Here is a 12,858-nt window from a genome sequence, read left to right as displayed (position 1 = left end):
TCACCCTATATTCCTTGTGGGAATAAAGAGTTGGTTATGAGAGTTCACTATCAGCTTTGATTGAAGCATAACTTTCTAGTGGGTCACAGTCCTTATAGCATATCACACTTACCTAGATGGTAAAAACAGCAATTTGGCTTTGTTTGTTTTATGTAAAACTCCCTTAAAGTCTAAATAAAAACTAAAGCAGAAGCATTTTATTTAAAGAAAAATATGAAACTCATTTTTGTTTCTGAGAGTAATGTTATGGAGTATTTAATAAATTTGGGCACATGCTGATACATCGTATTGGACCATTTGGTTCACAGGACTTAACACTCAGGTGCTATTAGTGAGTGAGTCTGAGCTCCAAGCTTCAGCCGTTTGTTTTACCTGAACTTTGGTCCTGGGTGTCAGAGTAACCTTCCTCCTCAGAAGTTCTGTTGGTCCTCCTTCCAGAACTGTGGAAGCTTTCTAGTTGTCTATTTTCCTGATGTCATTATTACTTTCTATCTGCCCTGAAATCTCGAGGCTCTAATTATTCCTCTTCGGGACAGAAGCAAATCTCTTATTTCACCTGGTCCTTACACTAAACTTCAGGCCAAATCATCTAATGAAGAATACAGTCCCTCCCTCAACTACATTCACCAGACATCAACTACTGCCAGTTTTCTTATATGATAAAACAATAGGCAAAATAGTCAGATCCAATTTTTTTTTTTCGGTTTTTCGAGACAGGGTTTCTCTGTGTAGCTTTGCGCATTTCCTGGAACTCACTTGGTAGTCCAGGCTGGCCTCGAACTCACAGAGATCCGCCTGCCTCTGCCTCCTGAGTGCTGGGATTAAAGGCGTGCGCCACCACCGCCCTGCCCGGCAGATCCAATTCTTACTAACACAATTACGACCTAGGCAACAGACATGCAGTAAAGATGAAAGCAATCAGTATGTAAAGTACTATTTCATAAAGGGCTGTGAAGGGAAACCCCGCTAAGGAGATAGAGGAGAGGAGGGGAAAGAGCGGTTTTCCGGTGTGATCGCACTGGAGGAAGTAACTTTTCAACTGAGAACTGAACGAGGAAACAGGAAGCCAGGACCTGGAGCAGAGGAAGTCAGATGGGCAACTACACATGCCAAAACCTAAAGATGGTTGCTCCTGACACTCAGGGATAGCACTAGCTACAAGGTTGGCTCTGCAGATAGGAGCTGGTAAGCCATCCTAAGCGGCTGGTGTTTTGCTCTAAAGCTATTGAACTTGATTGAACTCTCTTCCAGAGGAGAGTTGTCAGAGCTCATCCCCACACTGAGCTGAGCTTCAACTTCAGGGAAAGGAGGTCATATGGAAAGAGACTCTTTAAATTAGAATTCTAATTGAATGTGATAATGGCTATCTCATTTGTTTTAAAGCCATAGCAGCATTGGATTGTGTCCATGGGTGTTTTTGCTAGCAATAAACTTCCTGGCACAGAATAGGAAATGGATGAAAAGAGGGAAAAGTTGGAGCATGTTCAAAGGTACATCAGCCTCTCTATGAAAACACTCTAGAATAAGGAGATATGTCTTTCAATTATGTAATTAAATGCATCTCATGTATTAACTTTCTATAGATAGTGATCTCTATCTATAGTATAAGAATATTCATTTTCTTCTCACTGGATCTCCAATGTACTTACAACAAGTTGACTTTTTAAGTTTTTTGAAAATAATTATAATTAAGACAAAGAAAGCATTTTATTAATTTCTTTTCTTTTCGTTTTGTTTTTCAGTGTCCAGGAGGGGCATTTACACCCAATATGAGGACCACCAAGGACTTCCCCGATGATGTTGTCACATTTATTAGGAACCATCCTCTCATGTACAATTCCATCTACCCCATCCACAGAAGGCCCCTGCTCGTCCGCATAGGCACTGACTACAAGTATACAAAGATAGCTGTGGACCGTGTGAACGCTGCCGATGGACGATACCATGTCCTGTTTCTGGGGACAGGTAGGTGTTCATGCTCATGGTGTACTGTAACAGAATGCTCAGTAATTTAGGTAGAAAGGTAAAAGCAAAATATTGAGCCTAAAAGGATACCAACATTTCCTTTTGTTTAGCCATTAGTGGGGGCTTTAACTTCCTCCTGCCTCATATTTCACAGCTGTAAATGGAGTTAATAAAATAAATTACTTATGTGGTTGTGAGAAACAACTGAAGTTCATATATTCAAAGCATCCAAAATAGTTCCTCATCCATATTAAAGTGAAAAAGAAAAATAATCAGCTAAATTGGGGGCTAGAAGGATGTTTTAAATATGAACTGTGTTCTTCTGAAGTAAAGCAGTCTGTGACTTATTAATCAATATCTGGAGTCATTTTCCAGAGTGATAGTGATAGATAAGATGTTCTCTGTAACATTGGCAAGTGGACTTAAGTATAAATAGCTATTTAGAAAATATCATAGTTGCTATGTTAATAGAGCCCGCAATTCCTAAATTTTCTATTTCTTTTACCAGAAATTCAATAAAAATAGTCTTATTTCCACAGACTTGCCTTACTGGGGACAATGAGTTTGAAGTGTTTTATAGCACTGGTTCTCACAGTGTGGTCCTGAGACCAGAAAGATCAATATCACCCAGACCTTGTTAGAAATACATTTGTAGGCCCTCCTCCAAGAATGCCAGGTCGGAAACCCAGCCATCTGTGCTGTGGCAAGCCCTTCTGCTGCTTCTAATGCACTCTGTGTTTGCAAATCACTAGAAGGGAGAAAGGAGCCTTGGCCTGCTGGGCAGACAGGATTACAAATTCCATTCTTGCTTGACTCCATTTACACAATGTCTGCTAGGTTCCTCCATATTACCCAAGCAGAAAAACTCCACACACTTACTGCCTTGCAGGCAGTGATACAAATCTCATCAGTTGTCCCTCTAGAATGTAAAAACAACTCCATGAAGTACACAGTGTGTCTTCTAATTAAGGAAACAGATATAAAACAGGCCTGTGAAAGCCATTGTAAAATGTAGCGGTTGTGGAATATGTCCTCTAAGTTGAAGGAGTTGCACTCAGATTTCAATCAGCTTCAAAATGTGGTTACTTTTTCTTGGCTAAATAAAACTTCCAGCCTGCTCTTCTCATGAAGTTCTTATTTTATCCCTTCTTGCAGCTAAAACCTCGGATCTGGAGCTTTCATTCACACATAATTTTTGTTTGAAATCCTAGAGACAGAGAAACTTCTAAAATGTATTCTTTGGCATGCCTGAAAGAACCTGGGTTTTCCCTGCTCCCACTTCACTTGCCTGACTTCTGAAGCATAAAATCCTTCCTTCCTGATCTAACCATTCCTTAGATCTCGACTATCCTTCTGTCTCCAGGACCTTTGTTGCCAATTATTATCCTAATCCCTAGATTCTTCCATTTTATCCTATACCAACTTTGATTTAGGAAGCTTCTTCCACACACAGAACATGAGTGAGTATTCACCCCACTGCCAATTCTATTTCACTGCAGATTTCACCAGGGCCTTGAATATTCTCATCCTATAACCACTAAACTACCTCCCTGCCCTTGTACCATGTGGCATTTCAGAATCTCTCTTTGTCTGTTGGTTCAGCCATGTGGCATACAGTTCTTCCCCTCATTCTTCCTGCATGTTGGTATATCTGCAGGCTTTTTCCATGTCCTCCTATTCATATACATTCTTTTGACCACCTTGTTTATTTGTTTTGCTTTAATTATGTATCATGTGCAAACACATTTATAAAGTGTGTCATTAATCCTTGGCAACTCAATAGTTGAATTAGCGTTTCAAACACTGTTGTGCAAACTCCCTTTATACGCTTCCATAACTTTCTAACTAATACTTACACACTCCCCCATATTGTATTCACTCTGGTACATTCTTCTCGTGCTTTGATCTCTTTGTAGTCTATAATTTCTCTATAGGCATATCACAGGGTTTTGATAGCCCAATAAATATTTGTCAGGCTGAACTTAAAAGCATGAGTGTATCCACTGTTACCCAGGCAATAAAATTAATTCATGCATGTCCCCCAAAGACAATCTTCAATTGCATGTACATATACTTTCATAGATGATTCCTAAACTACTACAAAGAGTTGTATTTAAATCAACAGAATACTCAAGATGGAGTTTCATTGAAAAAACCCTGTATTTCTTGAAAGAAAGTGGCAGTGTAGAGTCCCGCTTTTCTCACTGTCTTGCGTTAGCTAGGTGGTTGTTTTCTGCTTGCTTGATTTGAAGCCTGTTTAGAAGGTGGATGTTGATGTAACTGTGAGGTTGCTTTCTTTTGAAAATCTATATAATATATGTAGATTTCATGGGTGGAATTTTAGTCTTTTAAAAATGTTCAGCACTGTTTATTTAACTAGAAGACAGCAAGTAGCATAGTTCTGCAAAGATGCTTCAGCTTTTCTTCCCACAGAAGTTCTGGCACCTTGACATGGATTTTTTGTATGTGTCTGTAAACACGTGTGTTGTTTCAAAAGCTGTCTTTGCGCAAAGGCTTTTAATTGTAGTGGAGGCTTTACTAATGATTGCTTGCAAAACCTCATGAGTGTCTTAAGGATTCGGTCCAAGTAGGAAAGTGCATGTTGTGGCAAGGTCTCTGCCCACAGCATCTTTCTGGAAAGATGGTCACTGACTTAACCACTGACCCTTGTCTATATTGTCCCACTAGACTGCACTATAATTTCTGAACAAATGTTTCAACATTCATGAAACTGGAATTACTAGTACACTGATATAAAATGAAATTTCTTTGAAAAAGATATTCTCTGTATATCATTATCATAACACCTTTTAACTTTTTCTGAAATGGCTTTTGGGAGAATCATGCACCATTGTCCTATGCATGACTAATTCTGTAAGTAAGTGGGAGACTGTCAAATTTTTTTAGATGTTGACAAATTTCTAAATACAGGAGAGTATTTCCACTGTCATGGATGAATAACGGTTCACCAATTATGGTGACAACAGAGAAAGCTATTATCATGGCTTCCCTTCTTCTCTTCTATCTTGAAACCTTCAAGGGAATTCAATGAAAGCAGCAGTTGTCAAGAAAGTTTCCATAGAGAAAACTGATGTGACAGGTCGTTGAAATTCAAATAGGATATTATGTAATTATATAAGTGTACCCAATGTGAATATTGTGAATGAAAGTGTTATTTTAAAAACTCATTATCATTATAGAATTTAATTGAGTCTTAGATGCTGATGATCTAACCTTCCAACCTGATCACCAGACAGCCAAGTAAATTATCAGGCTGAAGAGGTGGCTCATTGTTGAAAGGTTAAAGCTTACAGCCCAAATTACAAAAGCTAAGATTAAATTTTCCTTTTTGTGCCATGAAGTTCGAAGCACAATAAGTAAGTAAGTGAAGGCAGAGAGAAGCAAGACAGGAGAGCAGGAAGGGAGAATGAAGAGGGCCAGACAAGGAGGAGACAGACAGACATCACTTCAGCCAGCAAAGCCTACATAGATTCCTTGGTCTTTTTCAGAAAAAGATTACTACTGCTTATTTAGGTTGATAAATATAGAATTTTCATAAAGTTAAAGGAGCTGTTTTCTAGTCCATGGAGGCTGTATAGGTATCCATGTTTCCCCAAATAAAAATTTCTTTTATATATTACATACTATTTTGTTAAAATTTAAGCCAAGTCTACTTAATTATTTTCATATAATTCCTTCTACTACCCCTTAAAAACTTCATTTTGTGTGTATATAAAATCAACTATTCGTTTTAATCACTAATATTTAATTTTTCTTATTCTTTAGGAAGGTTTTAACATGCAGGCAAAAGCTATCATGGGATTACTATTTCTCTTTTAGCTTTGCCATCTACCACTTATCTCCAGGCCATTGGCCCAAAGCAGACTCTGTTACACAGTCAAGAGATTGTAGCCTCCTTTCCCTTTGCTTCTGGAGTTATGAAAATATTTTAGTGTCTGGGTAAGGTTCAGACACATTCTGTCAAGTCCACGTTTTTAGCACTACATGTGAATTAGAATGATGTGACTTTTGATGAAAGGGTTCTTGTGAATGGGTGTTAAAGATTTAGGATGATTTAATAGCATTGTGGTTTTTAAAGGTAGGATCAGTGTTTGTGGTCCTCCACCACAACTCTTTTATGGACTCTGCCATTTCATGCTTCTGATTAGCTTCTGTTTAACTGGATGAGCACAGAGTCGGGGTATTGGCTCCAGGAAGTCTTCCCAGTATGCAGAATTCTGAAGTATGTGCACATGTGTGAGCAGAGCCTGAAAATGCCTGTCTGGCAACACTGGAGAATGACTGCTTCCTTCATAACTAGAGGTGTTGGCAGTTGCTGCTCTTGAAATGGCATCCTGAATGAGCTGCTGTGCCAAGAATTCTGAGTTTTTAAAGAACTCTCTAAAATACTAGTGCAAAATTTGATAGCTGCAGAAATGTGTTTGATTTGGGAAAAGACTACCATCATTTGAGAACTACTCATGAAAATCCTCTAAGGATGATGTACACAATTCTCCCTCATTTAGGAGTGGAGAACAAACCTCTTTAAAGTCACTTGGGTTTTATGACTATGTGGGTCACTTCCTGCCAGGACAGGATCTGGAAACTTCTGAGAGTTTATCATCAGTTCTGCAGGGATTTTCACAGCAGTCAGGACTGATGGGACACAGTGGAACCATGGCTGAACTGAGGGGAGGAAGATGATAATCTGTGTTGCCATGGCTGCTTTATCACGTGAAGAGTAGCAAAGAGGGGAGTGGTGAGGAGAAATCAGAAAATGATCCTCTGTCCACAGACAGGTGCTCTCCCATGAACTGTGCCTTGTAAGATGCGGACATGGTGCAGTGGGTACAGACTTAGTATGTAAACCTCGCAACTTGAGTGTGAATCTGCAGAACCCACCTAAAAGTCAGAGGCAGTAGCATGTACATTTGTCATCCCAGCAGGTCCATGGGGAGACAAGGACACCCCTTGGCAGTCTATAAGCCAGTTAGTCCAGCATACCAGCAGTGAACAAAAAGAGAGAATGTCTAAATGTTTGTTTATTGACTGCCCTCCACACAGGAACCCGGGCATACTTGCCAGCACTCATTCATACACATGAAAGCCCACATACATGCACACACCCTCATATCTCACACACACACACACACACACACACAAAAATCTATTTAAAATAATAGAAAATAAATTATACCATGAAATGATAGTTTACTAAAACCAAAATATATTTTTAATCCCTGAAAATAATTGTCTCAAACAATAGAACATCTTCTAATAAACTATTCCTTGGAAATATGTTCTTTGAAAAGCAGAAGTCTCATATAATTATCATTTAGACTGCTTATAATACACATTGCTTATCATTGTATTTCAGTAAGTAAATAAATACTAAGATTTCTGAAATATTTTAATATTATTACAATGATGCTTGCTTTTGCTGGGTACATGAGTAATTTCATCTAACCCTCATAAGTATTCTCTGAGTTACCTCATGAATAATTAAAAAAAATGTATGTAGGCTTCCTGAACTGACCATCTTCTGTAACTAGGCAAGGCTTCCAGTGTTGAGACTGGGACACCAACACAGCCACAAAGCCTTCGACCTACAGTCCATCCTGCCTGCAAGATGTGCTGGGGTAATGGTGGCACAGAACGTGTAGGAGTGGCCAACCAGTGACTGGTCCAGTTTGTTGCCCAGGCCAGGAGATTGAGCCCACCCCTGGAGTGCCAAGAGCCAAAGACTAGGGTAGAACCAAACAGGACTAGCAAACAAACAAACAAACAAACAAACAAACAAAAGTCAATGAAATGATACGATAATTCTGCTATACTCATGGACCACAGTCTAGCATAATCTACGTTAGAGAGGCTTCATCCAGCAGCTGATGGAAACAGATACAGAGACCCACACCCAAACATTAGGCGGGCCTGGGCAATCCAGAGGAGAATGGAGAGGAAAGGTTGTAGGAGCCAAAGGAGTCAAGGCCAACACAAGAGGTCAGCCCACAGAATTAACTAAACTGGGGTCATAGGAGCTCACAGAGACTGAAGCCACAGTCAGGGACCCTGTATGGGTCTGAGCTAGGTCCTCTTCCTGTATACATGCCACAGTGGTTTAGCCTGGTTTTCTTGTGAGATTCCTAACAGTGGCAGCGGGAGATGTCTCTGATTCTTTTGCACGCTCTTGGGAAACTTGCCCTCCTCCTGGGTTGTCTCCTGCAGTCTTGATATGAGGGTGTGTGCCTAGTCTTATTGTAACTTGTTATATTGTTTTTGGTTGATATCCCTGGGAGGCCTGCTCTTTTTCTGAAGGGAAACAAAGAGTGGATCTGGGGGAGAGGGGAGCCGGGGAGGGCAAGGGTCTAGGAGGAGTGGAGGGAAGGGAAACTGAGGTCAGGATATAGCATGCAAGAGAAGAACAGAACAACAAAGAAACAAAAAGAATGTGGGTAGGCTCCTTAGGGCTGGAGAGATGGCTCAGATATTAAAGGCTGGTCTCATAACCCAAACATCAAGAACGTGGGCCTCATGGGTTCAGAAGACTTGATCTGGTATTAGTGAAAACCCGGTTCCTGGACTAATATATCATTTGAGTAGCTGCTCTGAAGGAATTATTTGGGTGAACAAGAGAATGGGTTTCATGTATTATCCAGCACTGGTTCTAGATCATGTAAAGTCCTTTCTATATTGACTATAAAAGATTCAGAATGCAGATACCTGCAAACCAATTTCACATTCTAAACATTTCTCTTCAAATTCCTACTTTATTTAGCATAGTCCATTTACATTTTCCTTATACTGAAGTTAATTTCATTTTCATTTTCTCATTTGACTTCCAACAACATGTTTTATTCACACGTGTCCAACGGATGTTTTGATGAGTTGACAGGACACTGGCTTTGGCATTCCTTTGTGTGAACAATATCACACACTTAACCTCATCTAAACATTGTCACCAAGTCCTACATGTGAGGCAGATGTATCTAACAAGGTGGCAGAGAAGACAAGGACAAGTGTCAAAGACTTTTCCATGAAGCAGACTGAATTTTTGTGTATAGACTAACTGTTCTAAAATTTAACCTGTGAGTTTGATGCTTTCTTGCCAGTTATATTACATTCTGACATGGAAGTACACACTTTTTTTTGTGATGGGGTGGATACACAAGAAAGTAGGGCTTTGCCTGAGTTTTTGGAATGACTTCACCAGAGTTTTTGGAATATCCCTACATTTACAAATTTTATTATTTTTTTAGAATTGAAATTATACCTGTATCCAGAATGTCTGACACATTCATCAAGACACATAGGAAACCCTGATATGCTTCTCCTTGTTTAATTTAAATGGATTTTATACAATGGATTGATACACTGAAGGGTTTCTGACCATGCCAGTCTATAGTGCTCTCAGCAAGAGGCGGAGTGCTTTGCTCCATAAAGTTGGCCCACTTTCCACTCCATCACAACATTTTTCTCACTTGTTGGAGGACAGCTATAGTCAAACCCCATCACTGAGGTGTCTTCTCATAGGACTAGAAGGATGTTTTTGACCCTTCCGATGCTGATTGCTGAAGTCTGTTGGCTGAGTGTGGGGCAGAAATCACTGTCCTAGGTTTTGCTCTTGCAGTACTGCCAGCTTCCTGGTGACAGCCGTTGCAGCCCCTGTCCTCAGAGAAGAATGTACAGCCTCCTGCTCACCAAGCTGGGCCTCCTGTGACTTCCCATAGGCCCCTAGCTGACTGTTTGTGGTGACTGGTTGTGTGGAGACCAGCTCTGAAGAAAAAAAAAAAAATGATTGCACAGGGAACAGCATAAATTTTAGAAAATTAGAGGAAGTGTTTTATTTAGAATATGAAACTCAAGAGAAATTAGAATAGAAAAGTTTTAAGGCAGAACTTCTGAGCTAAGTATGTGGCATTACAAGTGTGTTCTTTACATGTATGCTTGGTTTACTTTTCCACTGATGTAGTAGCAGAATACTGAGCATCCAAATATCTTTCTCATAGTTCCTGCAACTGGAGATATGGTACTTAATTAGCAAAAGGCTCTCCCAGGTATGTTTAATGTTTCTGACCTCGAGAAAGGAGCATTTTTCCGAACTGTGTGGATGTGCTCAACACAAACATGTAGCTCTTAAAAAAGAAAAGAAAAAGACGGTTTGTCTTTGCTGTAGTCAGAAAGATGAGAGACAGTGAAAGCAATGTCAGAATGTCACCCTGGTGTCCCTTAGATGGAAGAAAGCAATCATATGTGGAGGAAGATAAGAAGTCTCTAAAATTTTTAAACCACAGAAAACCAGTTTTCCCTAGAACATACATTGTGATGCTCAAAATATTGATTTTGGCATACTGAGACCCATGTTGAATTTCTAGTCCCCACAATGCTAAGAGGAACAATGTGTGTTCTTCAAAAACACTAAATTACTAATAATTATTTATGTAGCAATTTAAAACTAATTCAATCAGCTTTTGAGTTCTGGCTTAATTGATAAATATAAAGAACTTAAAAATAATTATTAATCACATTTTCTGTTTTTACACTCGGAAAGGAAAGTCAGCACTGACTAATGCATAAAGGTAATATCACATTTCAGTCTACTCTTCTTTCTCAATTGCCGAGGGGTGGTGCAGTAAGAAACCACTGCAATGGCAATGCCTTGTCATCACAATGCTTGGTTACTCTAAGGTTGGCAGAGTCACTTTCTCAATCTGATAAGACTGAGAATCATAAAATATAGCCAAACCAAGACACTGAGGTCCTATCAGCTTGCATTTCACTATTGCCTACAAGCAAGTCACATGTTCCTTGTTGTGCCTTATCAAGAATTAACTTAGAATATGACAACCACATTTATATTCATTTTAAAGCATTTTTGTTTTGTTTTAATGTTTATTTTGAATGCATGCATGCATGTATACATGTGCTTTCATGAGATGGCATGTATGTGGAGAGCAGAGGAGAGATTTGGGAGGTTGTCTCTTTCACCATGTGGAAATGAGCTGGGGTAGGCAGTTGCCCTTGCCCACTCAGCCATCTCATCTACCGTGTGATATTAATGAAGAAGGGACACTAAAATGGCCAAAAAAAAGATAACGTTTGTGTATCAAAGGCAGGAAATGATGCCCATATAAAACAGGAATTGGAAGTTTAAGGTTCAAAGGGATTATTTCGATCAAGAATTATACAGAGGAATGGATAAGATGATAACAAATTTGCTGTTGTCATGATATATATATATATATATTATTGATTATATGATTTATATATATTAGAATGAATATATCATATGGTTTATATGTATTAGCATGAATATTAGAAAATATGCTTTTTCTTTGATCTATTATGCATCTATTATGAAAAACAGTGTCTGTTTTCATCAAAAGTGCAAATATAAAGTTAAATTTACAATATAATATATACTTAATTTATATTATAGTTAGCAAATAATATAAATTTCATTGTTTCATTAAAATAACACAAAGCCAACAAAATGAAATTCTCATTCCCTTTCTAAGTATATGAAATAAGAATCTGATGAACTGAATGGCTTATTTAGGATTGCAGTGCCACTGGAAACAGCTTTGGAATGAAGCCAAAGTCTGTATCCCATTGGATTGAAGTTTTGGTGGACTCTCCAGATGGATAAGTCCAAGAGGGTGTTACTACAGATGTCCTTCAGCCGAGAGTGCTGTGCTAGAGATAGAGAGAGGAGCCTCATTAGCTGAGTGTGTGTTAGATGAGTCCTTGACAGTGAGGAGGCCAGTCTAGGAAATTATAACGATAAAGATTTAACTCCAAGAGTTCCTTGAATGAGTAAGAAAATTAAGAAGTATTTTCTACTAAGAGTGGGGACTATTCATGAAAATAAGCACGGAATAAAAGGAAGTGACCTTGAGAAAGACAGGGCGGGCAGGAAGAAGCAAGGGACGAGATCATTGTATTTGAATGTCCTTGTTACATGCTGCTTCCCACATTATACTATCTTCCTATGTACTAGTGGCATTGAGGAAAGCGTATCCTCTCCGTGTGTGGATGTATCCAGAGGGAAGGGAAAGGCCAACAAGGACAAGCGAATGGTGGGTCTGGATGTGACCACCGGGGAATGAGCTTCCTTATCTGAAAATCCAGATACAAGGATGTTCCAAGCCATTTGGGCCAAATGACTTGAGCGTCAAAGCTAATGCCGAAGCGCTCATCATATGATGAAAATGGTGCTGGAGAAGAGGTTCATTCATGATCATACAGTACATGAGTTTCATAAGAGTAGTTCTTTCCCTGTGTAGTAGAAAGGCTGAGCACAGCTCTGTGTTTGAAATTTATTTTTGCATCATGAATAGGAGCAGAAGAACCTTACATAGTATAGCTGCATTATAAACTTGAAGCTGTTTGTTTTTTGTTTTGTTTTTAATGTGTACATATGTGTGTAAAATATATGTGTGTGTTTGTGTGTGCACCAGATGTAGATGTCAGGTGTTGTCCTCTATCACACTTTTTTTTTTTTTTTTTTTTTTTGGTTTTTCGAGACAGGGTTTCTCTGTGTAGCTTTGCGCCTTTCCTGGAACTCACTTGGTAGCCCAGGCTGGCCTCGAACTCACAGAGATCCGCCTGGCTCTGCCTCCCGAGTGCTGGGATTAAAGGCGTGCGCCACCACCGCCCGGCTCCTATCACACTTTTTATGTGAGACAGTCTCTCACTGAATTCAAAAATCACTAGATGGCTAGAATGGTGGCCTGTGAGCTTTGAGAATCCATCTGTCCCACCTCACCCCCAAGCTAGAGTTATAGATGCTCAGCACCAGACAAAACAGGCAGGGGAAGCAAGGGCAGAGACGTGAAAATAAAAGGAAGGACAAGAGAGGAGAAGAGAACAAAGAAAGAGAAGGGAAGAAGAGAC

General features: G+C 39.4%; 1 protein-coding gene across 1 annotated transcript in view; it reads left to right on the top strand.

Annotated features, from left to right (window-relative positions):
- Sema3c (semaphorin 3C) overlaps positions 1-12,858 on the top strand; it is a 155,876-nt gene that overhangs the window by 113,081 nt on the left and 29,937 nt on the right. Inside the window, exon 12 of the mRNA XM_052720997.1 lies at positions 1,743-1,965. Coding sequence (XP_052576957.1) covers positions 1,743-1,965 — 223 coding nt within the window. The remainder of the gene's footprint in view (positions 1-1,742; positions 1,966-12,858) is intronic.

The sequence above is a fragment of the Peromyscus californicus genome, unplaced genomic scaffold (genome assembly GCF_007827085.1).
Source record: "Peromyscus californicus insignis strain IS unplaced genomic scaffold, ASM782708v3 Scaffold_6__1_contigs__length_162567912, whole genome shotgun sequence".
NCBI lineage: Eukaryota > Metazoa > Chordata > Mammalia > Rodentia > Cricetidae > Peromyscus > Peromyscus californicus.
Note: the sequence above shows the minus strand (reverse complement) of the source record. Positions and strands in the feature narration are given on the sequence as shown.